This window comes from Acinonyx jubatus, chromosome C2 (assembly GCF_027475565.1).
Source record: "Acinonyx jubatus isolate Ajub_Pintada_27869175 chromosome C2, VMU_Ajub_asm_v1.0, whole genome shotgun sequence".
Lineage (NCBI taxonomy): Eukaryota > Metazoa > Chordata > Mammalia > Carnivora > Felidae > Acinonyx > Acinonyx jubatus.
Window position 1 is genome coordinate 128,003,843 of NC_069384.1, and position 27,872 is coordinate 128,031,714.

General features: G+C 36.6%; 1 protein-coding gene across 3 annotated transcripts in view; it reads left to right on the forward strand.

Annotated features, from left to right (window-relative positions):
- Window positions 1-27,199, forward strand: part of NPHP3 (nephrocystin 3) — a 43,387-nt gene extending 16,188 nt beyond the window's left edge. Inside the window, exons 9-27 of one of the 3 annotated variants that reach the window (XM_027061834.2) lie at window positions 1,810-1,983; window positions 3,959-4,062; window positions 5,289-5,403; window positions 5,846-5,989; window positions 6,465-6,562; window positions 7,899-8,001; window positions 8,406-8,488; window positions 10,994-11,132; window positions 12,780-12,944; window positions 14,331-14,425; window positions 15,424-15,546; window positions 18,849-19,038; window positions 19,199-19,440; window positions 20,490-20,565; window positions 21,977-22,104; window positions 23,023-23,263; window positions 24,537-24,662; window positions 25,467-25,582; window positions 26,197-27,199. In XM_027061834.2, coding sequence (XP_026917635.1) covers window positions 1,810-1,983; window positions 3,959-4,062; window positions 5,289-5,403; window positions 5,846-5,989; window positions 6,465-6,562; window positions 7,899-8,001; window positions 8,406-8,488; window positions 10,994-11,132; window positions 12,780-12,944; window positions 14,331-14,425; window positions 15,424-15,546; window positions 18,849-19,038; window positions 19,199-19,440; window positions 20,490-20,565; window positions 21,977-22,104; window positions 23,023-23,263; window positions 24,537-24,662; window positions 25,467-25,582; window positions 26,197-26,377 — 2,643 coding nt within the window. In that variant the 3' untranslated portion in view covers window positions 26,378-27,199. Of the gene's footprint in view, window positions 1-1,809; window positions 1,984-3,958; window positions 4,063-5,288; window positions 5,404-5,845; window positions 5,990-6,464; window positions 6,563-7,898; window positions 8,002-8,405; window positions 8,489-10,993; window positions 11,133-12,779; window positions 12,945-14,330; window positions 14,426-15,423; window positions 15,547-18,848; window positions 19,039-19,198; window positions 19,441-20,489; window positions 20,566-21,976; window positions 22,105-23,022; window positions 23,264-24,516; window positions 24,663-25,466; window positions 25,583-26,196 lie in introns of those variants that run through there. The other 2 variants (XM_053221446.1, XM_027061835.2) reach the window with 2 other exon arrangements.
- Window positions 27,200-27,872: the final 673 nt, after the last annotated feature.

Consider the following 27,872-nt stretch of genomic DNA (forward strand, 5'->3'; position numbering starts at 1 on the left):
TCTTTATCTGTCATTTGTTTCACAAAGCTATTGGATGCCTCAATACCTGATAAGTGTAAAGTAGATTGCAAAAGTGCCATGTAAAAAGTATAAGTATTTGAGGGAAGATGTTTATCTTATTCAAGGTTTTGTGTGCACCTTGAACTTTTATAAATTAGAAAAACCTTTTTCAAATTTATCCACTACATTATCCCTACAACACAGAGGGGTGAAATCATATATCTAAGAGTCTGAGGTCATGGATCATAGTAAGTGTCTCGGGCTGAAAGTGTCTGTGATATCTCAAGTATTATCTTGTAAATTTATGTGAGTTCTATATCCTGCTTAATGTTATACCTGTGTTTATTTTTAATATAAAAAATTATTTTAAATTATATATCCTCTAAAATGCTAGTAATGAGGGGCACCTGGGTGGCTCAGTTGGTTAAGTGTCCGACTTCAGCTCAGGTCATGATCTCTCAGTTCATGAGTTCGAACCCCACCTCGGGCTCTGTGCTGACAGCTCAGTCTAGAGACTGCTTCAGGTTCTATGTCTCCGTCTCTCTCTGCTCCTCCCCTGCTCATGCTCTATCTCTCTCTCTCAAAAATAAATAAACATTAAAAATAAATAAATAAATAAATAAATGCAATGCTAGTAATGATAATAAAAAGAAAAAGAACCCTTAAAAGAACCCACACCCTTAAAGTAAAATGGGCACAATAGAAAGAAGTACCACGTTTAGCCTGCAGTTGCCCATACCTGCGGACACCCCTGCAGGGTACCTGGGATTCTATTTGGGAAGTTAGGGATTAGATTACTTTTTCTAATTAATTTGTATTAAAAGTATGGAGATTTGTTATCAGAGAAAAAGAATGAGCTCGAGAATATAATGATATGACTTCTGGCAACACATTTTGTACAGTGTTCTTTAGTATAAAAATTAACATCAATTTTTACCTTCTCAACAATCTTGTGAATTTTAGGACCACAGTTAAATAAAATTAATTGAGCAGAATAAATGGCAGCAAAGGAAAGTGGACATATTTGCCATCTTTACTGTTTGAGGAACAACATATTTTCAGTGATATAAAGACTATAAATCACAACACAAATATTTGATATCAAGAAACCCAATCTTAGGAATTAAATTCTCACAAAAATGTAAAGCAGCATATTTTTAAGCATTATCACAATTTTTAAAATTGTTTTCCAGATAGATATAAATGAATATTATGTAACATTTTTCAGAAAATAGATCCCTGAGGAGTCAAATGCTCTGCTTTTTTTTTTTTTTTTTTTTTTTTTTTGTAGAGAGCATGCACTATCAGGGTGGAGGAGGGAGGGACAGAGGGAGAAAGAGAATCTTAAGAAGCCTCCACACTCAGTCTGGAGCCTGACACAGGGCTCAATCCCACAACCCTAAGATCATGACCTGAGCTGAAGTCAAGAGTCAGAGGCTCAATTGACTGAGCCATCCAGGTGTCCAGTTATTTTTTAATGTAAGCTCTGCACCCAGTGTGGGGCTTGAACCCATGACCCCAGAATCAAGAGTCACATGCTCTACTGACTGAGCCAGTTGGGGGCCCCAAATGCCCTTCTATTTTTAATAAAAGAGAAAGATCTTTGTGTTTATCATTTTAATATTTCTTTATTTTTAAACTCATGTTTTTTTATGGTTTTATATTTATTCTTGTTGGTAGTATACGAAGGCCATAGGTTTGGACTTGTCCCCCTCAGTAAGTAAAGGCCACCTTAGGCCTGTGTGCTAACACTGCTACAAGATGTTTAAGTTCTTTATTCACTTTCATGTGCTTGCTCTTGGTGTTCAGGACATCCTGGGCTTTGAGAACACAGACATGGAGACTAAGGATTTAGGCAGTGAAGATTCTATTCCAGAAGAAGATGATTTTGGTGATGTTCTGTGGGACATACATGATGAACAAGAGCAAATGGAAACTTTCCAACAGGCTTCAAATTCAGCCCACGAATTGGGATTTGACAAAGTGAGCATTTGGAGTATTGTTCCAACAAAGATCAGTCACCACTTAAGACTCTGTTATGATTGTGGTTTTACCTAAATATAGTCAAGGTTCATAATTGTTAGTGTTTGTCCTCGTGGCTTGATTATCCATATTGAGGCATATGCTTAACTTTGTATCATATGAAAGAAAAGTGAGGTTCAACTATATTTATGAACATCAAACATTTTTAGTTACAGATGAGGACTTATCAACTACATGTTCTTTATGCTACCATCTGAAGTTCACCAAACCAAGCTTAGGATAGCTAAGAAACTTGATAAAACTCGTAAGGCTCTCTATTCTTCCAAGGCTTGGAGGAATCAAAATGTCAAACATTCAGGAAACAGCACAGTAGGTAATGCAATAGGCTGATCAGTTCATTAGCATCCTCAGATATCTAAACAAATTAATGGAACTTGAAGTACACAATCTATGTCCAAATTCAAAAAAATTAATAATATTTAAAAATTAATGTAAGAATGAATGTTTTAAAGAATACTATCCTAGCTGTCACTAGCAGCAGGATTTGCATAGAAATTTTATAATTGAGACTGTCTGTGTTTATGTCCTGGTTCCACCATTTCCTAACTCTGGATTGTGATCTTTACTAAGCTCTGACCTTTGACTTCCTTGTCTGTAAAATGAGATTTAGTAGTTTACCTACCTGACAGGGTTGTTGGGAGGACTCAGCCAGGTAAAGCACATCGACCACTTGGCACAGTACCTGGCACATGATGAATGTAACTATATAGCATATAAAATATGCTATTTTATAAGAGAGGTATTGCTATCATTATTTCATAATTGAAGAACCTAAAGTTCATGTTACAGTTTGCCTAAGAGAGCACACATGGAGTAGACTGCAGATCTGGGATTTGAACCTAGATCTTCTGGCTCCTAATCCTATGCTCTTTCTTCTATGGCAAGTAGTCTGAACTTGGGAACTATGGTTTTATAAATGGGCTTTATGTGGGAACATGAACTAAGTTGTTAGGATTTACAGGGTTCTAAATCAATGAAGTCTTTTGCTTTTTGAGACGCACCATTGCTATCAGAATAATTTGAGTTCCTGAAGAATATATTCTGTGTTCATAATATGGCAAACAAAAATTGATTGAAAAACTATACCAGATAGTAACTTATTGTAGTTGTTAGAAATTTCTGCTTCCCTAAAGCTAACCACAAGCTACTTATTACAAATTCTTTTAATTCCTTATCTGCTGTCATTTAGACCACTGGTACATTTAATAACATCTCAACCCCCAAGATAACTTTGCCAAGTCCCCAGTAAATACTGAGGTATTTTTTGATTTCTGAGTGTGGCCTTTTTATCTCTGAACAACTTTTTAGTGTCTGGGGAAAGCCTGAGATATATGGGTTCTTGGACTTTGCCGAGAGCTCACTTAATTTCAGAAAGATCTCAGGTAGGCAGTCTGTCCTAACCTGATTCTCCGTGGCAGGTTGGGAGACTCAGATAAAGGGCCCACTCAAAACTGCTCTTGTTCGGATCCATTTTCAGAAATCCCTGGAAACTGTGGGGGTGTGTAGGATGGTGTTCTCCTGACCAGCAGACTGAGGATGCCTGCTGACGCCCTCAAAGCCTTCTGTGATACTTTCTGTGGTTTAGGGAATACAGGATAAAACATTGGCCTTCCTGCAGCATTCTGCAAAATCTGAATGTTGTAAAACCCAAAGGGGATCTTAAGTGTTGTCTCTCATCCGTTAATTTATAGCAGCACTATGTGTAGAAAAAATTGGGACTCATTCTTAGTTTACTATTTTGGGCATATTTAACCAGCCATAAAAATAAGCAATTATGAGGATGCTGTTGACTAAAAGTAGATTTCATTTTCTCATGCAGCTTTTCTCTAATGATTTCAGAGGATGATCAGAAGTTGACTCTAGTGTTATAAGAGGTGTATGCTTCCTTGCAATTTAAATTCATTTTTGTTTCTAGTATTACCAACGGCTTAATGATCTAGTGGCGGCACCAGCACCAATTCCACCCCTTCTTGTATCTGGAGGACCAGGTTCTGGAAAGTCCCTTCTTTTATCAAAATGGTATGATGCAGTCCAGTTACATTGTTACCATTGTCATCATTCGAATTACTGAACTCATTCAACAAAATGTATTATTGCCTGCCTGCCTTCCTGCATGGTCTGTACTAAACATTAAAAAAAGCAAAAACGTATAAAATAATAGGTTCATGCCCCGAAGTGTGTATGTACAATTTGGATGTTAGAATACAGAATGAGAAGGGAATTGGAAATTTGAGCATTTGTGATTGTTTATATTAATTATGTGGGTCACAGCCAAGCACGTGCTGTGTGAGGGAGTGGTCAGTGTGGAATAGAATTAGGTGAATTCTACAGGGGATGTGCCTTTGTTTTCAGTTATCAGCTTCATCTTAAAAGTTTCATTGGGATTTTAATATTGGAAATAAGACAAAGACAGACTGTTTAGAGTGAAATAAGTCATAAAGTACATCAAAATAAAGGATGACTTGGGGCGCCTGGGTGGCTCAGTCGGTTAAGCGTCCGACTTCAGCTCAGGTCACGATCTTAAGGTCCGTGAGTTCGAGCCCCGCGTCGGGCTCTGGGCTGATGGCTTAGAGCCCGGAGCCTGCTTCCGATTCTGTGTCTCCCTGTCTCTCTGCCCCTCCCCCGTTCATGCTCTGTCTCTCTCTGTCCCAAAAATAAATAAACGTTAAAAAAAAAAAACAAAGGATGACTTCTATTATGAATGTAAAGTCATTCTTCAAATTAGGGACTAAGGGTTATAGAGGCTGATGAACTCTCTTTTACCTTCATTTTAGTTCCTATTATTTAAAAACAATTAGAATATTTTCTTTCATAATTATGATTTACATTGAAGAATTAGCATGTGTTGTTTCCTCTTTTACTGCCCTTTTATTTAGTGGAAAATAATATTTTTTTAGAAAATAATATTTTTCTACCTAGCAAAGAAACTTCCTTTTTTCCTCTAATATATTTTTAGTTAAAGGTTAATGCTCATTTCACTAATACTTTAACTTCAAGTATACACTATGTTGGTTTCCATTAGTTAGTATCAATTTTTAATTAAAATGAACCTATAATTTTTAAAGGTTTATTTAAAACAATCTAAAAGTGGAATAAAGATGGAAATCTCCCATGTTTATTCAAAAGTGACTGATAGGTGATTGCTGAGAGCTAGGTAGCATTTGATGTTTAATGCATTGTGAATTCTTTTTTGTATTGATAACAAATGAGTTTTATCAGTCTTATAAAAGGTCTTTTTCTTTCAGGATTCAGTTGCAACAGAAGAATTCCCCTAACACGCTAATTCTTTCTCATTTTGTGGGAAGGCCCATGTCAACCAGCTCAGAGCCTTCATTGATTATTAAACGGCTAACTCTAAAGGTATAATATGGCATGATTTGGAATTACCAGAATTTTTTTGATGTTTATTTATTTATTTTGAGAGAGAGAGGGAGAAAGAGAAACCCAAGCAGGCTCCATGCTATCAGCCCAGAGCCTGACATGCAGCTTGATCTCGTGAACAGAAGCATAAGGCCATAACCTGAGCCAAAATCAAGAGATGATACTCAACTGACTGAGCCACCCAGGTGCCCCACAGAACTATCAGAATTTTTATTTAGGATCAGAAATCGTTGGGGCCAAGTACCCAATAATTTTCAATTTTCAATATTACCCATTTGTTTCGGATTTGTAGAAAGTTAAAAATAATACTTGATGCAGTTGGGTCCTCTTGGTTACTCAAGTTTGGTTTAAAAAGTAGGGATAGAAATTTCCACCAACTGTGATAACGTGCAACTACTTTGTATGTGTTTTCATCTTGTAGTTGATGCAGCACTCTTGGTCAGTATCTGCTCTGACACTGGATCCTGCTAAGCTTCTAGAAGAATTTCCACATTGGCTAGAAAAACTCTCTGCCCGTCATCAAGGCAGTATCATCATCATTATTGATTCTATAGATCAAGTTCAGGTACTGTTTTCACTTTGTAACCTAATGATACTCTCAGAAAGAAACAAAAATATCAGTAATGGCTATAGCAGGCATTTAAATATGTTTATGAGAAGAAAATGTTGATGTTGGTTCTGTTATTTCTACTTAATTTCTAGGGAGGAAGCATGTGGATAAAAAATGTTCTTTATGCCAGTAGACACTAGTATTTTATTGGGAAAGACCAATTGAATTCACCAATTAAAAAATTTGTTTGTTTTGACATACTTTTAGGGCCTGGACATTTCCTTAAGTGTCCAGAACTTGTGTCAGTAATAATAGTATTTTGCCACTTGTCTTTTAATATTCTGAGATAAATCATCCAAAAAAAAAAAAGATTTTATCCTCGATAATAATGAGAGATGTAATGAGAATTTCATTTTACTTGGGGAGCTATTATTGGGTTGTTTTGAAATATTTTGAATTAATAGAATGAATTTTGTTTTTATATTTTAAGCAAGTGGAAAAACACATGAAATGGCTGATAGATCCACTGCCAGTGAATGTAAGAGTAATTGTTTCTGTGAATGTGGAAACATGCCCTCCAGCATGGAGGTATGACCTAACTTTAGCTCTTTCAGATTACTGAAGTGTTTTAAGTACAAACAAGGAAAGGTTTTAAAAGATACGTGTTTGTGTTTTTATGTTTTTCATATAAGTGGCAGTGAGGATAGGGAGAAGTGGATGAATTCAAGAGAAAGATACTATCTATAGGATTTGGTGGGAGGCTAGATCTGGGATGTCAAGGAGGGGAAAGCTGAACGGCCCCCAAGTTTCTGACTTGGGAAATTAAGTAAATTGTGGCTCTGTGAACTGAAATGGGGAACAAAAAGGATGGGAAAGTTTGTGGAGGAAAGGTTAGAAATTTCGTTTTTGGACATGGTTGATTTGAGTTGCCAGGTGTAGCTCCAAGTAGTGATGGCTAGCAGGCAGTTAAATTTACAGATGAGAAAATTGAGAATGCATGTTGCATTGAGAATGCATGTTGCAGGATGATTAAATTCCAATCGGATTACGAGTAATTTGTGGACAAACGCTATCTTGTACTATCTTCATAGGCACGAATACAATACCTATGTTTAGTTTTATTACTAGTATAGAACATAGAGCTGGAAATGTTCTACCACTTTGCTGCCTAATGTATACACTATTTAAAAGTCTTGTTGGGGTCGCCTGGGTGGTTCAGTCGGTTAAGCGTCCGACTTCAGCTCAGTCATTATCTCATGGTTCGTGAGCTCGAGCCCCACATCGGGCTCGTACTCACAGCTCAGAGCCTGGAGCCTGCTTTGGATTCTGTGTCTCCCTCTCTCTCTGTCCCTCCCCTGCTTGCGCTCTGCCTTTCTTCTCTCTCTCTCAAAAATAAACATGAAAACAATAATAATAATTAAAAAATAGAAGTCTTTGTTGGGATTGATTGCTGAAACTAATGATACGCATGTTAGAAAAGAATCAAATATTACCTAATAAGATTAACTGAGATTAGTTTTGCTGGTATTACAAAGGCAATATAAAAAATTAACTCTTGGGGCGCCTGGGTGGCTCAGTCGGTTAAGCATCCGACTTCGGCTCAGGTCATGATCTTGCGGTCCGTGAGTTTGAGCCCCACATCGGGCTCTGTGCTGACAGCTCAGAGCCTGGAGCCTGTTTCAGATTCTGTGTCTTACTCTCTCTCTGACCCTCCCCCATTCATGCTGTCTCTCCCTGTCTCAAAAAAAAAATAAATAAACGTTAAAAAAAAAAAAAGTTAAAATCAATCTTCTAAAAAATAAAATAAAAATAAAAATAAATTTAAAAAATTAATTCTTGTAATGGATTTTGACTTGTGTTTGGGTAGATTACAGCTTTAGTTGTATTAGAAGAGAATTTCATTTTTTTTTCCTTTAAATAAAAGGTTGTGGCCTACACTTCATCTTGATCCTCTAAATCCAAAAGATGCAAAATCTATTATAATTGCAGAATGCCACTCTATGGACATTAAATTGAGTAAAGAGCAGGTAAGTGTTTTTAATTTTACTGCTCTTTTACTCTCTATCGACTGTCCTATAAGACACCTTATATGAGACTTAAAATTCAACGTAGGAACTCTCTATTGTGTTAAGAGAAATTGGAGTCTAATAATTGTTAAATGCATTTGCTCTTTAACAAATATAGAAGGAGCAATAAAAACCTTTTGGGGCTTAAGTTTTACTTTATTAACCAGGTGTTTTTAAAGGCAGAAGAACATATGCATTCCAACCACATCTGCGGTCCCCCACCACATGGCAGTGATGCCACTGATGGCAGGAGCCATGTCATTTCTGCCAGGGATATTTGTTGACGCCTCCATAGTAAAGACCGCTTAATTCCAGGGTGGTTTTGTTTTTGTTTGTCTGTTTTGTGTTTTGGTAAACTGGTACAGGAGAAGAAGCTAGAGCGACACTGTCGTTCTGCTACAACCTGCAATGCCCTTTATGTTACCCTTTTCGGCAAAGTGATGGCACGGTAAGTGGTGGCGAGCTTACATGAATTGCATGTCTTGTGTTTGCTGCAGACTGCTTCCTTGTCTTGGGAAACCGAGAGCTGATCACTGCGACAATCTCTTGTGCCACTCATATCAGATTCTGTTGATTCTAACAGTGACACTAACACCCTGTGAGAATGTGACTCGTGACTGCAGATTGATGATAGCCCATGAATTATAATAACTTGTTGGATATAGTTGTCTAATTTTCATCACGCTTACCATATCCCTACTGGGGGTTGCCACAGAAGGCCATCTTTGCTCTTATTTGGGGTCCATGAGTGTTTCTTGTCACTTGCTTGGGGCCCCTAGCTTTGGGAAAATGACAGGCAACTGAGGCAAACAAATGTTATTTCAGGTATCCTTAAATATTAGTAGGTAGGTATGTAGGAATTTTTCATTGTCTGTGTTCTAAAATCCTGATAAACCTTTCATCCTAAAATGGATTCTTCTATATCAGATATTCATTAGTTGAAGCACCTGGGTGGCTCAGTCAGTTATGCGTCTGACTTTGGCTCAGGTCATGATCTCACAGCTCATGAGTTCAAGCCCCGTGTCAGGCTTTGTGCTGACAGCTCAGAGCCTGGAGCCTGCTTCGGGTTCTGTGTCTCCCTCTCTCTGCCCCTCCCCGGCTTGTGCTCTGTTTCTCTCTCTCTCTCTCTCTCTCTGTCTCTGTCTCTCAAACGTAAATAAACATTTAAAAAAAATTTTTAAAAACAGATATCCATGATATCCATTAGTCATTTCCCTTTAGGTAAGCCTTACAAAATGTAACTACATTTCTTCTTCAGTACAGTCTCAACTTACTTCGACTCTTCACAACCGGAGGTAAAAAAGATGAATATGGTTCTGATGATCATCACAATAGATGGTAATCCCAGTACAACTCATATTCTAGACACTGAATCTAGTACTCTTCTCTCTCTCTTTTTTTTAATGTTTATTTGAGAGAGAGAAAGCATGGGTGGGAGAGGGGCAGCGAGAGAGGGTGAGAGAGAGAGGTTCTCAAGGAGGCTCCATGCTCCACAAGGAGCCCAGTGTGGGGCTCGAACTCACACACCATGAGATCATGACCTGAGCCAAAGTCAGATGCTTAACTGAGCCACCCAGGTGCCCCTGGTACTCATGTCTCTTAATTCCACATTCCCATCTTGAGCACCAAATTGGAAACGAAAACATCTTCTAAAATTTTGAATTGCCCATGATATTCCCACTGTTTTCAGTTTTGGCAGTCCATCTGGCCACTGTGAACATCAACAGCTTGCAGAAGTATGGCTCAAGAGTGTGAGTCCCTTTCCACACATTTCATAACATTTATTGAATTTAGCTATTTTAAGAGTGTTGACACAAGATGAACAAACCTTTTAGAATCTCTTAAAGTTTAACATTTATTTATTTTTGAGAGAGAGAGAACAAGTTGGGGAGGGACAGAGAGAGAGTGAGACAGAGGATCCAAAGCAGGCTCCACGCTCTGAGCACAGAACCTGATGTGGGGCTCGAACTCATGAACCACTCACGAACCGTGAGTCATAACCTGAGCCGAAATCAAGAGTCCGGCACTTAACCAACTGAGCCACCTAGGTGCCCGAAGAGAGTTTTACTCGAGCCCGCAGTAGGACACCTTCCCTAGGAAACATGATCTTCACAGGAAAGAAAGTTCTCTGAAGAATGAACAGTTTTTACAGGGTTATATACTGTTTTTGCATCTTGTGAAATCTCAAAAAATTATGGATTAACATAGGCAGGAATCATGAGTTTTAATGTCAGAATGCAGAGTGTAGGAGCATTGATTGACATCTTAAGGACAAGATGGCTTTCCTTTAGGCTACTTGTTTATAAGGCAAGGTACAATGAATATTTTGTGAGCCATAAATCAGGCTTTTGGTTTAAGCAAAGTTTATGTACAGTCATGCTGACTTAGAAAGAAATCTCAAATGGCTTCATGCTGACTTAGAAAGAAATCTCAAATTAGACCTTTAGAAGGTCTAATTAGACTCTAGACCTTTTTTTTCTTCTTCTCTCTCTATATCTTCATATTGAAAAAAGAAACTATTGGTAAATATTGTGTAATATTTTAAAACCACCCTATTTTCCGATTTTCTTAGCCTGATATCTTCTGAATCCTGGCTCTAAACAAATTTAATTTGCATCGCTAACTAATAACACTTACTTATAATTCTTTTCCTGCTTCCTGTATGTAGGTAGCCTGTCTTACTCATTTCTGTGTTCCATAATGTGCAGTAATTGCTTGACATATAGTAAGTCCCCAGCACGTGTTTACTGCATCGAGTTAAACTGTATACTAAAATAAACTTGATGATGCTGGCAGCCCCATAAAAGTACCATTTTCCTATATCATGTTTTATTGAATTTCTGTTAATTAGTTGAAGTATAAAAAATAGAGACCACGTTGTTTTTATCTACCCTAGATTTTTCACAGATGTTGGCTGTCTGTAAGAAATTAAACCTATTCTCAATTCCAACAGTGCTGGGAGAGCAGGCAATTTAGATAAAATCCTTCATCAGTGTTTCCAGTGTCAAGATACTATTTCATTATACAGACTTGCTCTGCGATCTATCCAGGAGTCCCTGGCAAATGATATAGATAAAGAACTCATGAAACAGGTAAAGGGTAATAAACTCATAGAAGTTTGCATTTATGTGTGAATTGAAGTAAATAGTAATTATTTCTAAATGTGTGCTTAAATATGTTTCAAGCATCTACAGGAATGCTGGCTACCATAGTGTGCTTGTGGCCAGAAGTGGTATCTCAAGAAACTTGCATTTTCCTCATGATCATTGAGATTTTTCATCTGTTCATGTTTATTAGTGATTCCTGTCTCCTTTTATGTGGTTTGCTGATCCAAGCCTTTTTACTTGAGTTTTAATTGAGTCGCTAAATACAAATCCTCTTTTTTGCAGAGTTTGTAAATTAATTCTTCTTCCTATTTGTTTCTTGTCTTAAGTTTTTGGTATCATTCATTGTACAAAGTTTTATTTTGATGAAGTCAGATTTATCAACAGTTTATTTTATGGCCTATGCCTGTTATATCTTATTTTAAAAATCTTTTATTGTCAAAAAAAATCTTTTGTTATCATAAAAATGTTCTCCTGTGTATTTTTTTTCCCTTTAAAATATTTTACAGTGTTGTTCTTTCTGTGTAAGTCCTTATCTTGAGGATTTATTTTTGTTTATTGTGTGAGGAAGGAATCTACTTTTTAATCTTTTATCATATGGTTAGCTAACTTTTCATTTTTTTTTTAATGTTTATTTTTGAAAGAGAGAGGCAGAGCATGGGTGGGGGAGGGACAGAGAGAGAGGGAGACACAGAATCCAAAGCAGGCTCCAGGCTCCGAGCTGTCAGCACAGAGCCCCACGAGGGGCTCGAACTCTCAGACCGCGAAATCATGACCTGAGCTGAATTTGGACGCTTAACTGACTGAGCCATCCAGGCGCCCCTCATTTTTCTGGAGTACATCTTTTCTGCTAATTTGGATATCACACTCACAAATTAACATGACTTTGTTTTCTGAGCTCTTCTGTTCCAGTTTTGCTCATTCCTTGCCAATACCATGGTGTCTTAACTATTAGAGCTTTAAAGTAAGCTTTCATATATGGTTGGTCTGTGGGATGATGTTTTCTCATGCACCCCTTCACTGAGGGTATAGCTTTTGGATCCCTGGTGTTGGCAAGCTTTCTAGTTCCAACTCCTCCCCTTACCGGGTTTAAGGGCTCACCTTCCATCCCCGCTGTGGGTGTGAAAACCCAAGCATTTGAGTTACTGGGAGGGTTGCCTGTCCTGGATCCCCACCTCCCCCAGGGACAGCAGCTCCAGCCCTTAGCCCTCTGATGTTCACTTTCCTATTCACTTCTGGCACCTGGGGGATTTCTTTTTCGTAGGTTCAGCTGTACTTTTAGAGATGTTTTGTTATATGTTGTCTTCTATTAACAGGCATCTGTAGTAAAAGAACTATTTTCTTCTACCATTGTCCCAAAATTGGAACTTTGTCATTAGTTTTAATCTGTTTCCTGAGGCTTTAATTGTCCTCAAACTTTTTTCTGTGTGTTATTTTTGGCATGCTAGATTTACTATATACACTATCTTATTCTTGATTAATGGCTTTTGGAAAGTATGTTTTAATCTAAGAAATCTGTTTCTTTATTAAATCATTTGAACAATAAGTTTGAATAAGAAGTTAATAACCTTTTAATGGCTTTTTGTTACTTACAGAGGTGGCTTATGATCATTGTTAATTCACTTCTCTACCTAGATTCTCTGCCTCATAAATGTTAGTCACAATGGTGTGAGTGAATCAGAATTGATGGAACTCTACCCTGAGCTGTCCTGGGCTGTCTTGACCTCCCTCATTCACAGTTTACACAAAATGTGCTTGTTGACTTATGGTTGTGGCTTGCTCAAGTTTCAGCATCTACAGGTAGATGTTATTGTAATAAGGTTTTTTAACTATAAATGTCAACATCCCATGCTATTTTAAGTGTTTCCATTATAAGACAAAGTTGAAATTTTAAATTTGGCATTACAAAATTGCTTTTGCAGTGATTTTAGGTTAAGTGTAAAATTTGGCTAATATTATTCTTACAAAGTACCTTTATGAAATGGCTATTACAACAGCCCCCCCTTATCTGTAGGAGACACATTCCAAGAACCCCAGAGAATGCCTAAAACCAGGATAGTATGGAGCCTTATATAAACTATGTTTTTTCCCTTACATGCGCCTACCCATGATAAAGTTTAATTTATAATTTAGGGACAGTATGAGATTAACAACAATAACTAATAATAAAACAAAACAATTATAACAATGTACTGTACTAAAAATTATGGGAATGTTGTCTCTTTCTCTCTCAAAATGTCTTATTATACTGCACTCACCCTTCTTGAGATTATAAAATGTCTACATGATGAGATGGAGTGAGGTGAATGGCATAGGCACTGGGACCTAACATTGGGCTACTACTGACCTTCTGACCATAATATCAGAAGGGTGTCTGCTTTTAAACCCCATTTGGCCATGGGTAACTGAAATTGCAGAAAGTGAACCTGGGGATAAAGAGGAACTACAGTACTTTACAAAGTAGTTTCTTTCCAAAAGAGAAAAAATATTTTTTTTTCAATTTTATATTCCGTTGATTGCTAGTGTAATTATTTACGCTTCAGGAGCTTGGACTCAGTAAGTCAGTATGCCTCAGTTCACAATCCAGCTGTTCACAGTTTAACAGCTGTGTAACCTTGGGTAAATTCGGTAAGCTGTGGGTAGATTTTTCCAGCTTACTACAGGGTATGTGAAGAGAATTTGTTGAGATGGTCCTTGACCCTAATGAGGTCCTAGACATGATGTCTAGCACATAGTAGTGAATGTTTAGGAAATACTGACTAGTATAATTGTTATCATCTGCAATGCCATGGTTGATTTATGTGTATACAAATGCAAGTTAAAGTCTTTCATGTGAGTATGCTGCATTGTATTTGTAGGTGTGAAATGTTTGTGATCTTATCATAGGCTCATCTTTCTGTTTTATTGTGTATTGCTTAAATAAATTCCTTTTTAGTACTTTTTCACTCCACATTTCTGCACTAACTAGAAATTTGAATTAAATTGTGTTTTAGGTGCCTCCAGGAGATTTTTATTCTCATGTCAGTTTATCACATAAATGTATGCTGAATTTTAAAATATTTTTATGTCATCTGTATTATACAACTATAAAATTGAAATAATTATAAATTCCTATTTATAAATTAATTTTTAGATATTCAGTGACTAACAGAAAATAGACTACAGTATTTTTTATTTTTTTTCCAGGCTTGGGAAACAGTGAGACTGGAATACATGGAAGATCCCACCATTATTTCTTCATACAGGCAAAAGCTAATCAACTATTTTACCATGCAGTTAAGGTATTATAAATATCCATAGAGTTCTTCTGTCACACATTTTATCTTTGTCTTTATTTCTCTTCCTAAGCTTATAACTTAATGTATAAAAATTTAATTATTAAAAGGTAATAATAAGTTGGCTCAGTTGATTGAATGTCTGGCTTTTGATTTTGGCTCAGGTCATGATCTCACAGTTCATGGGATCAAGCCCTGCGTTGTACTCCACACTGAGCAGGGAGCCTGCTTGTGATTCTCTCTCTTTCCCTCTGGCCCTTCTCCCCCATTCATGTTCACTCACTCTCTCTCTCTCTCTGAAATAAAAAAATTTTTTTTAAATTATTACAAAAAACATTAAATATTCTCCCTATTCTGGTAATGTCAAAAGAACTATAAAGATTATTATGTAAGTCAGTCTTTTAATATTATGCTAAAGATTTAAATTGATTTACATGAAATCAGTGTAGAGTTATTTTATTATTATCATTTTATTCCAGTTTAGTAGTTTAAAAATGTGTGTCTGTGTATATCCATGTGTGTATATTTGGGTTGATTGAGAGTTTTTTAAATAGTTCAATTTTAAGAAAATATCTTGAGAGTTTGATTGATGGTCCTAATATCACTTTATTTATTTTCTTAGTTACATTGACAGAGTTTCTGATTTTGACATAATTTTCTCAGTATTAGATTATATTTAGGGGCACCTGGGTGGCTCAGGCAGTTGAGTGTCCAACTCAATTTTGGCTCAGGTCATAGTCGCAGAGTCATGGGATCTGGCCCCATGTCAGGCTCTGTGCTGAGCATGGAGCCTGCTTAAGATTCTCTCTCTCTCCCTCTGCCTCTCTCCTGCTCACGTGTTCTCTCTCTCTCTCTCTCTCTCAAACTAAAAACAAACAAACAAAAATTTTTTTAATTACACTTAAAGAGTCAGAGAATACATTTTTCTTCCTTCACCATTTGCCTTTTGAGGCAATATCATTGTTGGAAGGTATTATTGAGTGTTGTCTCTTCCCTTCTAACAGTCGGGACCGAGTGACTTGGAGAAGTGCAGATGAACTCCCTTGGCTTTTTCAGCAGCAGGGAAGTAAACAGAAGTTACATGATTGCCTTCTCAATCTCTTTGTGTCTCAAAACCTTTATAAAAGGTAAGAAACTTATTTGGAGAACATCTTTCCCCAGAAAAACAGATTTAAACAATTGATCGGTGTAACAAAGAAAAATGGCATTTTTAATTTAGCTTTAAGACCTTAAGCCATAAAACTCCTAGAAAACATAGTATGTAACTGCTTGATGCCAGTCTTGGTGGTGATTTCCTGAATCTGACATGAAAAGCAAAAGCATCAAAAACAAAATAAACCAGTGGAACTAAATCAAACTAAAAAAGCTTCTGCACCGCAAAGGAAATCATAAACAAAATGAAAAGGCAACCTACTGAATGAGAGAAAATATTTGCAAATCATACATATGCAAAGCAATTAACATTCAAAATATTTAAGAACTTGTACAACTCAATAACAACAAGAATCTGATTAAAACATGGGCTGAGGATCTGAATAGACATTTTTCAAAAAAAGAGATACATGTAGCCAACGGGCATATGAAAAGATGCTCAACATCAGTAATCATTGGGTGAATTCAAATTAAAACCACACTGAGCTATCACCTCACACCTATAGAATGACTGTTATCAAGAAGACAAAAGATAACAAATGCTGGCGAGGACATAGAGAAAAGGGAACCCTGGTGCACTGTTGGTGGGAATGTAAAATGATGCAGCCACTGTGGAAAACAGTATGACGTTCCTCAAAAAATTAAAAATAGAACTGTGATATGATCTAGCAATTTCATTCCTGGGAATATATCTGAAGAAAACAAAAACAACAATTTGAAAAGATGTGCGCCATTGCAACATTATTTACAATAGCCAAGATATGGAAACAACCTAAGTGTCCATTGATACATGAATGGATAAAGAAAATGTGTGTGTGTGTGTGTGTGCGTGTGTGTGTGTGCGTGCATTCATATACATACAATGGAATGTTACTCAGCCATAAAAAAGAATGAAATCTTGCCATCTGCAACAACACTGACAGATCTTTAGGGCATTTTGCTAAATGAAAGAAGTCAGAAAGATAAATACTGTGTGATCTCACTAATATCTGGAATCTACAAAAAAAAAAACAAAAAAAAAACCAAACATGCCCTTGATACAGAGAAGAAATTGGTGGTTGCCAGAGGCAGAGGGTAGGGCAGGGGTTAAAGTGGGTGAAAGGAGTCAAAAGGCACAGACTTTCAGTTATTAAATAACTAAGTCATGGGGAGGTAATGTACAGCATGACGACTATATAGTTAATAATACTATACTGCATCTTTAAAAGTTGCTAAAGAAGTAGGTCTTAAAAGTTCTCATGACAAGAAAAGAAATTCTGTAACCATGCAGTAGGGACAGATGTTAATTAGACTTATTGTGGTGATCATTTTGCAATACCCCCTTTCCATGGGGGATATGTTCCAAGACCCCCAGTGGATGCCTGAAGTCACAGATAGTACCAAGCCCTATATATATTATGTTTTTTCCTGCACATACATACCTATGGTTAATTTTAATTTTAATTAAGTTTAATTTATAAGTTAGGCATAGTAAGATATTAACAGCAATAACTAACAATAAAATAGAACAATTATAACAGTTATACTATACTAAAAGTTATGTGAATGTGGTCCCTCTCTCTCTCTCAAAATATCTTCCTGGACTGACTGACCCTTCTTGTAATGATGTGAGATGATACAATGTCCACATGATATGAGATGAAGTGAGGTGAATAGAGTAGGCTTGTGATGTAGCCTTAGGCTACTATTGACCTCCTGATGATATGTCAGAAGGAGGATCGTCTACTTCTGGACTGTGGTTGATCACTGGTAACTGAAACTGCCGAAAGTGAAACTGGGGATAGGGGGAACTCTGTATATACATATTTCAAATCAGTAGCTGTACACCTGAAATTAATAGTTGTTTATCAGCTATGCCTTGAAAAATAAATAAATTACAAAAAAAAGATAATGCTGTAATAAAAGTGGGATTTAGAGAAGAAAGCAGCTGGCAAGAGGAACATCTGAGCGGGCCTGGAAAGATGGATGAAATTGGATTCTGCTGTAGAATTTAGATGAGCAGAAAGAAGGCTGTGTGTACTATGGGCTGAGCTCTGCTGATAAGCACATTACATTAACCTAACAAGTACTTATTGTATCCCCAAGTGCTAGGGATAAAACATAGCACAATTAAAAATAATAATGAAAAAAAACACCTATAAAAACAAGTCCAGATTCAGTGGTACCTGAAATTTAAAAAAACTGGGAGAAATTTTAAGACAATTTGCAAATTGCCACGAGATCTTTTCCCAAGAGGTAAAGTAAAAATGAATATTGCAGTTTTTAAAAAATCAGAACTGAAATGATCTTGAGATACCTTTCTATCTTACCCTTGCATTTAAGCAGGTTTAAATCCAAACCACCCATGGAGGTGGTTCATGACATTTGCCTTTCATGGCCCTCAGGTATCTCAAAGTATAGCCTTGAAACCAGATTCTGGGCCGGCTCGCCACAAAATCCGACTGGTGTTAACTTTAAAGAAAGGATTACCCCTTTTCAGAAATTGTATTGTCTCTTCTGGTTGTGTTTGAATTTGCCAGTGGCCAGACCACCTTTTCACTATCAAGCTTCTGACCTCTAAGCCTCATGGGAGTTTACGTTACTGTCTTACCTAGGAACTCAGACATTTCTCTTAACATAGCTACATAATTTGTTTTGCTCCTAAGTGAACTTTTCAAATTTCTTTGTTATACCTCCTAAATTATTTCTGATCTCCATTCCAACCTTTGAAATCATGATTCCTTTGAAATCAGATTTACTCTTTAGTTTGCCAGCTCTTCCATCCTACTAATGTCATCTCCAGATGAATACGCTTACTTTTGTATTTCTATTCTGACAGTTGCCTGTGTTTCATTAGTTTCTTCTGTTCTAATTTCCATCATTTAAAATAATGATCTGGGTGAATTTAGCAGTTGACTGCATATCACGAAATGTCTAGAAAGGATTCTGGTAGATTTCCACTGGTGAGTAACCATAATGATAGTAATGATAACAGCCGGCACTATGGAGTACTTGCTGTGTGCTATAATCTGCTTATAGTAACACCTTAGGCAGGTAGTGTCAGTGACCCCTTTCTGCAGATAAGGATGACAGAGTATAAGAGGTCAGACAACCTGCTCAAGACCACACAGCTAGGAAGCGGTGGACTCAGCAGGCTGGAGTCTACAGTTTTCCCTCTCTCTCTACTACACTTGCCTACTAATAAAGCGTCAGTAGCTTATATGAATTCTGGCACTTTCACTCAACACTGGGTTTTAATGTTTGATTTTCATTAAGTTACTGTTTTTTGTTGAAACAGAGGACACTTTGCTGAATTGCTGAGTTATTGGCAGTTTGTTGGCAAAGACAAAAGCGCAATGGCAGCAGAGTACTTTGATTCATTGAAGCAGCACGAGAAAAACTGGGAAGGCGAGGAGAACATGATTTGCCTGGCGGATCTTTATGAAACCCTGGGGCGATTTCTCAGGGATCTAGGCCTCCTTAGTCAGGTATGCTCAGCGAGGAATCACAGACTGTGTGGGTTTTTCCTGTGTGCTCTTCTCTCCTCCCTAGGAGTTATTGCAGCTTTCATTTGTTGTGCTGATCACATCACAGCTCTTAACGGTATTTCACTCACTTTACCTGGCCTTGAACCCTTTCTTTTCCTAGGCTGTGGTGCCTTTGCAGAGGTCTCTAGAAATTCGAGAAACAGCTTTAGATCCAGATCACCCAAGAGTGGCTCAGTCCCTCCACCAACTAGCGAGTGTGTACGTGCAGTGGAAGAAGTTTGGCAATGCAGAACAGTTGTATAAACAAGCATTAGAAATCGCAGAAAATGCTTATGGCGCGGAGCATCCACATATTGCTCGTGAACTTGAGGCACTTGCAACTTTGTACCAGAAACAAAATAAGTAAGATTTAGATGAGTAATACTCTGGTTTTATGATGGGGAGTCACAGTTCTTGATGTACTTATGTGTTAAGCTTTGTTTTGTGGCTATGTACTTTTCCTTATTCTATATTCTTTTCAGTCCACCATGTTCAAATATTATTCTCAGTCTTGGGTGTTTGTGGCGTAAACAGAAAACTAGCACCACAAGATTCATCTCTATTTGAAGATGCGTGCAGGCTAGAGCATGGACTTTGGAGTTGTATAGTTGGGTTTAAATCTGGGCTCATTCATTGACTGGCTTTGTAATATTAAGTGCATTACTAACACAGGGCAGCAAACGATTGCCCACAGGCCAAATCCAAAAGGCCCCTTGTTTTGTAAATAAGGTTGTATTGGAACATAGGCACATTTTATGTGACTGCTTCCATAAACTTCCACACGGCTGCTTCCATGATTCACTAACAGATTTTTATATTTGTAACAGACCACATGGCCCATAAATCCTAAAATATTTACTATCTAGCCCTTTACAGAAAAAGTTTACCAGTCCCTGGTGTAATAAAAAGTCTCATATCTATTAGGCACCCACTGAATGTCATCTTTTCCTCTATCAGAAATCATTGTCTTTGCACCATCGTAAATGATACATATTGGAATTTTTTCTTTTAATTTCTAGAAGTATTGTTTCACACAATTTTTTTGTGAATTTCACATTTATATTTGACCAGAAATTAGCACGTACAGAAGAAGGTGGTAGAACAAACTAAAATTTTAGATTTTCATTTAGTTAGGTCATCCTTTAGAGATTTGAAGTGAGTTAAGTCAGTTAAAAATCTATTAAATGTCAGCTACTTGGAGAGCTAGGTTTGTTTTGTTAGACTGTGTTTTATGAAGTTTTTTGTTAAAGATTTTTAATTCTGTGTGACTGTCATCTTTAGAAATTATGCTATATTTAAGAGCCAAAAACAAAACAAAAACTTTACACTAGGTAAGGAATGTTTTCATTTGCCTGAAATATGATAAATTGGACATGTGTTTCTTTTGTTTGACTTTATTTTTTTTTTTTAAGATATGAACAAGCTGAACATTTTAGGAAAAAATCCTTTAAAATTCGTCAGAAAGCTACAAGGAGAAAAGGCAACTCGGTAATGAGAGATTTCTTTTGTGTTGTGCTTTGAAGCAGAAGAAAAGAGCATGTCTGAATATCATAATATAGATGCATACACCTCACCTATTTAAGAACTTTAGATATTAAAGTGACTTCTATAAAAGTACTAATTAACATTTTCTTTATATGTATAATACCTGCTTAAGTATTAGAATTACTGGAAAGTACAACTTAGCAGGCTTTTAAAAAGTGGAACTAGGGGCACCTGGGTGGCTCAGTCCGTTGCGTGTCTGACTTCGGTTCAGGTCACGATCTCACAGTTCATGAGTTCAAACCTCCACATTGGGCTCACTACTGTCAATGCAGAGCCCTCTTCAGATCTTCTGTCCCCCTCTCTCTCTGCCCCTCCCCTGCTTGTGCTCTCTCTCTCTCTCAAAAAAAAAAATAAAAGAAACATTTAAAAAAAGTGGAACTATATATTACAGTATTTTGCAGTATATACATATTTCAAATCATCATGTTGTATACCTTAAACTCACACAATGTTTTATGGCAATTATATCTCAATAAACATTGAAAATAATTTTTTTTTTACTTTTTTTAAAGTGTAACTATAAAGTTCATTTGAAAGTTAGACTTTGGAAGATGGACTTAAAAGCTGCTTCTTTTCTTTAAAGGAAAAAAAAGATATTTTTAATATATTATGCTAAATGCAAATGCATAGGAATTCTTACCCTTGAGCACACACACAAAAAAATATTTTCATTTTTCTAAGCTGCTGATAAAATCTAAATATAGCCTGTTTATTTTAACTTCAAATGCTATGTACATTTTAATTAAATATTTTTGACATATAACACTGTAAATTTAAGGTTGTACATGTTAATTTGATACATTATATATTGTAATATTATTGCTATTGTAGTGATAGCACCTCTATCCTATCACATAATTATCATTTCTTTTTTGTGGTGGGAATAATTAAGATCTAATCTCTTAGCAAGTTTGATGATTATAATACAGGATTATTGTCTGTATTCACTATACTGTGCATTTGATTTCCAGGATTTATTTGTTTACTACTTGCAAGTGGTATATACGGTTTAAGTACCTGATGTTTAAGTGTTTAGCAGTGGGATTGGTAAATATCTGCAGGTTAACTTTGTGTCCTGACCTTTTTGAAGCACTTGGGGCCAGTTCACTTTGCTAAAATACGTCATCATCACTTTCACAAATTGGTACTTTTAATGAATTTAAAAATGTGATGCCATGTGGAAGTATGTGCATTTTCAATAATCATTGGATTAATTCAGTGTGATACTTAAAATAATTGTAATCTACTTTAAAGGGAACGAAAGGAGCCAGGATTTCTTAGGACTCCAGTATAGTGTTTCAGAATCAAAGACTGCACTTACCTACTAATGATTATCAATTTGTGTTTATTTCAGTATGGATTCGCCCTTTTACGTAGACGAGCCCTACAGTTAGAAGAGCTCACGTTAGGTAAGGACACCCCTGACAATGCTCGGACCCTCAATGAACTGGGAGTTCTCTACTATCTTCAGAATAACCTGGAGTGAGTACCATGATGTTAATTATGAAAACAAGTGTCCGTTTTTTCTCTTAGATGAAAAGCTGGTTTATGTTTCTATCAAGTCAAGCTAGAATAAATTGATAGAAACCATGCCAGATTTCATGTACAGTATGTTCTGAACATAGCCACACTTAACAAAGACCATGGCATAGTCTCTACTGTTTCTGTCACGTCACTTTGTTTCTTTAGTAACTAAAAAGTTACTAAAAAGAGTATCTGTAGCATCCCTAGTATGTTTTATGTTTATGAAAAGTGTTTTGTGTCAGTATTGTATGTGAGACTTCACAAAAGAAACTGGCACCAAGGGATATTAAAGAATAGAATATAGATGGCTGCTAGTTTTGGTCTTCAGTTTATTTGTACTTAAAGGACTCAAAAAAGCATTAATATTTACACTCTGAAAAAAGAAGTGTTTTTGGACTAACTTGGATTTCAGAAAACTGTAACAAATTTGATACTTTGGATATGGGGAAAGTATAACAAATCCTTAGTCTCCTTCACAAGGGGTTCTTGAATTAAAAATTATTTAGTACTAACATCAAAGGAAGGAAGAATGAATACCAAAATCTTTTGAGTTAGGTCTAATAGTTTTATAGGTATCAGAAGTTTGTCCTGGAAAATATTTATGGGTTTGTTTTTTAGAAGTCAGGTGGAGAACTGAGGCAATCATTCCAGATACTTGAGGCCCTCACACTATCAGGAAATAATTTTTAATTTTTGGAAAAGCGCAGGAAGGGATGAGGGGTAGGAAAGAGGGGGAGAGGACTTTAACCAAATGCTTTTTATTAACTATCTTGGATTTAATAATTAAAATGCTTCAGTTCTCCACCTGACTTAGGGTTAAGGATTCTTACTTCTAGCAAATACGTTATTTAAACCATTTTGGGGTTTTATTCATAGAACAGCCGACCAGTTTCTGAAGCGGTCCTTAGAAATGAGAGAGCGAGTTCTAGGACCAGATCACCCAGACTGTGCCCAGTCTTTAAATAATCTGGCAGCTCTGTGCAATGAAAAGAAACAGTATGATAAAGCAGAAGAGCTTTACGAAAGAGCTTTAGACATTCGGAGACGAGCATTAGCTCCTGATCACCCTTCTTTGGCCTATACAGTGAAGCACCTTGCAATCTTATATAAGAAAATGGTAAGTAATCCTTGATATGCTTACATGTGTTTTATAACATACCAATTAAGCCATAATTACTGGCAGCAAAATAATTTGTCTCCTGATGGATAGATTATTTTCTCTGAGCTTTTCAATCATGATTAATTTTTTTTAACAAATAGCTGAGTGGGGCGCCTGGGTGGCGCAGTCGGTTAAGCGTCCGACTTCAGCTCAGGTCACGATCTCGCGGTCCGTGAGTTCGAGCCCCGCGTCGGGCTCTGGGCTGATGGCTCAGAGTCTGGAGCCTGCTTCCGATTCTGTGTCTCCCTGTCTCTCTGCCCCTCCCCCATTCATGCTCTGTCTCTCTCTGTCTCAAAAATAAATAAACGTTAAAAAAAAAAAACAACAAATAGCTGAGTAAAACATTAAAAAATATTATATCAGACTTAACTAAATTAAGATACCAGTCTGGTTTTGTTAAAATACATTCCAAATACAAATGCATTTATCAGCATTCTAATTGGATGGAATTTACATTTCAGAAGTTCTAAAATTCAACCATGATTAAGTTTCCTGTGTTAAGCAGCCATAAACATAACAAATCACCCAGTTGTCAGAGGTGAAGGAGGAATCTTTGTAGGTGATTAAGTGACCATTTAAATTTCACTGTTTCTTTTCTTTGCCTGCAATGAAATGTAACCATTTTTTGCCATAGGAATCTAGCCTGAGATACTTGGAGTTTTTGTAGCTGTTCCCCTCCCCCCGAAAAAAAAAAAAGCCAAAGAGGTCCACTTTCACTTTATTTAGTGTAGTTATAGAGCTGTGTAGACAAGGTCTTTAGACCTTGTGGGACCCTTGCTGGTCAACCTGGCACTGAAGTTGATGATTTAGTAAGAACGATGATGCATTGTTGCTATTTCTGCGCAACTTTCAAGTGAAAAAGAAACAATTAGGAAAACCTGGAAGGGAGTTGGTGGAAAATGAGATTTTATTTTGATGCCAAATCTAAATTATATACAGTAGCAAACATATTTTCCCGGTATTTTTACGTCACCGGGAACTTAGTGGTAATGGGTGATCTTTATAAAAGGGCTTTTTGAATTATCAAAGAAAATGTTTTTATATTCAGTGTGGCTTTACTTCATTAGATTTCAGTTATCTATGAACTTAACCATTAAAGTGGGAGAAAATGCTTCTGAAATTTTTTTTCCCTCAAAATTACTTAATAGAAAATTTTATTTATGGAAAAAGCTCTGATCAGATAGTATTTATTGTTTTAATATTTTTGTTAGATTTCACTTTTGTTTTTTAGGGGAAACTTGACAAAGCTGTACCTTTGTATGAGCTAGCTGTTGAAATTCGACAGAAATCTTTTGGCCCAAAGCACCCTAGTGTAGCTACTGCCCTGGTGAACTTAGCTGTTCTCTATAGCCAAATGGTAAGTTGGCTACATATTAACTCTTTATGAATGGTTTTAAGGTATGAAATATAGATAAATATGAATTAGCTGTGACACAGTAGCAGTAATTAAAGGAAATTTAAGATTGCTAATGCTTCCTTTAGGGACACCTAGGTGGCTCAGTTGATTAAACATCTGACTCTTGATTTCAACTCAGGTCATAATCTCACAGTTTGTGAGTTCAAGCCCCACATTGGGCTCTGCGCTTACAGTGAGAAGCCTGCTAGGGATTCTCTCTCTCCCTCTCTCTCTGTCCCCTCTCCCACTCATGCACTCTCTGCCAAAATAAATAAACTTAAAAAAAAAAAGATTACTAATGCTTTCTTTAGTACTTGGGAAATTATTGAAGTTATATTTGTTAAACAGTCCCTTCCTCTTAGCATAAAACACCTACTGAGTGCTTAGTTCATTGCATAAGCTTGGTTTTTAAATTCTGGAGATTCTGTACATCTCTATATCTAATATTGTCTTTAAGCTGTGGCATTTGTCTATGATAGGTGAAAAGCAGGTGTTGTACCCACAGGGCAATAAATAGGTTTTTGCTTATATTTTTGGATTCAGGTCAATGGTCACCAAGACAGGTCTAAAACTTAGGTTTCTGACTTTCTAGTATACTGCTTCTACCATTATGTTTAATAAATCTTTTCTATCCACATCCTGTGGGAGGTTATTAACCTTTTTAGAGGTGCTTACCCAAGTATATCAGCTTAGTCTAGAATATGTTGATAGTAAGTTCAGCAATTCCATGTGTTCAAGTGAGTGTTGTTACTTTTTTTTAATAAGAAAAAACATATCGAAGCCTTGCCATTATATGAAAGAGCATTAAAGATTTATGAAGACAGCCTGGGTCGGATGCATCCTCGAGTTGGAGAAACATTAAAAAATTTAGCTGTGCTTAGGTAAGAATTTTTTCAGCTTCCTGATAACAGCCAAACTCCATTTTAGAACAGCTTTGAGTCATCATAGAACAAAACAGAATATTTGGTGCTGATTGTTTTTCCTTGGACTCAAGGGGGTAAAGGGGCTGTTTGGGGTTGATTTACTTCAAGATACTAAAGTAAAGTAGTATCCAGAAGTGAAATGAAGGCTGCATAATCTCTGTTGTAGACGAATGTATCAGGTAAGTAGTGAAAGATGGTTTACATTTGCAGCTAACAAGCTCTGGGGGTAATATGGGCAATTTGCTGTGCTCAAAACTAATTTACCATTAAGTGCATGTTGATTTTGCTTTTTCTGTGTTTGTGTATCTCAAGATGCGGAGACTTCCCTTAGCAATTTCACTGCATCCATTACAACATGGTCTCTCTGGTGTCTATATGAGGCACTGAGATATACTTTAGCAGTTCAGATAGAAAGGAGAGTTTGGGTATTGTTTTACTAGTCAGCCTGAGCGCATGCACTGGAAATAGAAGGGAGAAAGGAATTATTCACAGCTTGTTATTCTGTATCCTGTAAGGTCATTTCAAGTTGTTAAGAGGTTATATTCTCATTTCAACAATTTTTTCTCACAAAGCTATGAAGAAGGGGATTTTGAAAAAGCTGCTGAACTATACAAAAGGGCGATGGAAATAAAAGAAGCAGAAACATCACTTTTGGGTGGAAAAGCTCCTTCCCGACATTCATCAAGTGGAGACACATTTAGCTTAAAAACAACCCATTCTCCTAATGTTTTCCTTCATCAGGGACCAAGGTAATGGCAATTACAATTCATTGCAAATGCACTTTCGGACAAAATAATTAAGAAACATTTGGAACATTAGAATTTAAAACATTAAAAAAATGTTAATTTATTTTTACTTTGTGTAATTTGATATTTGCATGAAATTGCATTGGACTACATTGAGGTTTCAGTCATGATTGTGTCAGTGTATGCTGTTTAAAATAACTAACTTTCCTATCGTATGGGACCAATGGATGTGGACACCTTAGAATCCTAAAATGATATGAAGAATTGATCATGAAGAGTGGACTGGTCTGTTCAACAAGAGCTGGAAGAGCAGTAAAGACAAGGAGTTCAATTCCGTAATTCTTTCATCTCTCAGAGCTGCTCTGGCCTCACCATTCCTGGTCATGCTTTTCAGCAGTAGCCTGGCCTGATTCTCTACCTCGAAGTTTCAAAGAATAAAGGGACAATGTTTATGAAAGGTTTGAATTATCTTCTGTAAAATGAACTAGTAACAGTTGTCTCTGCTACCTTTTTAAAAATTCTACCTTTTCCATGAGCAGACTGGGCCAGGCCTAGTCTACATTGTCCTGCTGTGTTACATGTACCTGCATAATCTGAAGCCATTAATGCAGTAACAAGTCAAGCTCTTAGCATTCCTTGACCTTCCCCAAGATAGAGACATGACAGTCTCTTCTTTCTTAAATGGCCTAAATTGATCTCATTTATCTCAAACTCAGATTAGTCTGTTCTGTATTGAAAAATGAAATATATTTTACAGGTTTTATAAATGTTGCCACATTTTGGTTAAAACCATTTATGTATTTATATATAATAAAATCTTTAATTTTAATACTTGTAAGATTCCAACATATTAATTATAAAGGTGAAAGATGTAATAGCTATACTTCACTGTCTTAAAATAAAAGTGCAGGGCACCTGGGTGGCTCAGTTGGTTGAGTGTCTGACTCTTGATTTCAGCTTAGGTCATGATCTCATCAGTTCATGAGTTCAAGCCCCACATTGGGTCCATGCACTGACATTGCAGAGCCTGCTTGGGATTCTCTTTCTCCCTGCCCCTCCTATGCACAGAGGGCTCTCTCTCTCTTTTTTTTTTTTTTAAGGGAAATTTAAAAATAAAAGTACAATTTCAAGTTTTCTTTTTACCACTCCATTTTATACCAAATTGAGTTTTGGTGACTTTATAAGGTTTTGGTTAATGTTCTGTAAGGCTTGGCTATGCACAGGATGGTCCATGAACCAGAATCATCAGTACTAGCTGGGAGCTGATGAAAAATTAAGACTCTAGAAGTTCTCCTCAGACCTACTGAATCAAAATCTGCAGTTTGGCTAGATCCCCAGGTGATTCATATGCACCTAAGTTTGACAAGCAATGGTCTGATTCTAAGTCACTATAGCTGTGATTTAGAAGAAATTGGGCAGGATCTTATAATGAGCCTCCTCCCCCTTTTGTGAGAAGTTCAAAAGGAAAAAAGATAAAACACGACCGTAACACATCTTAATTA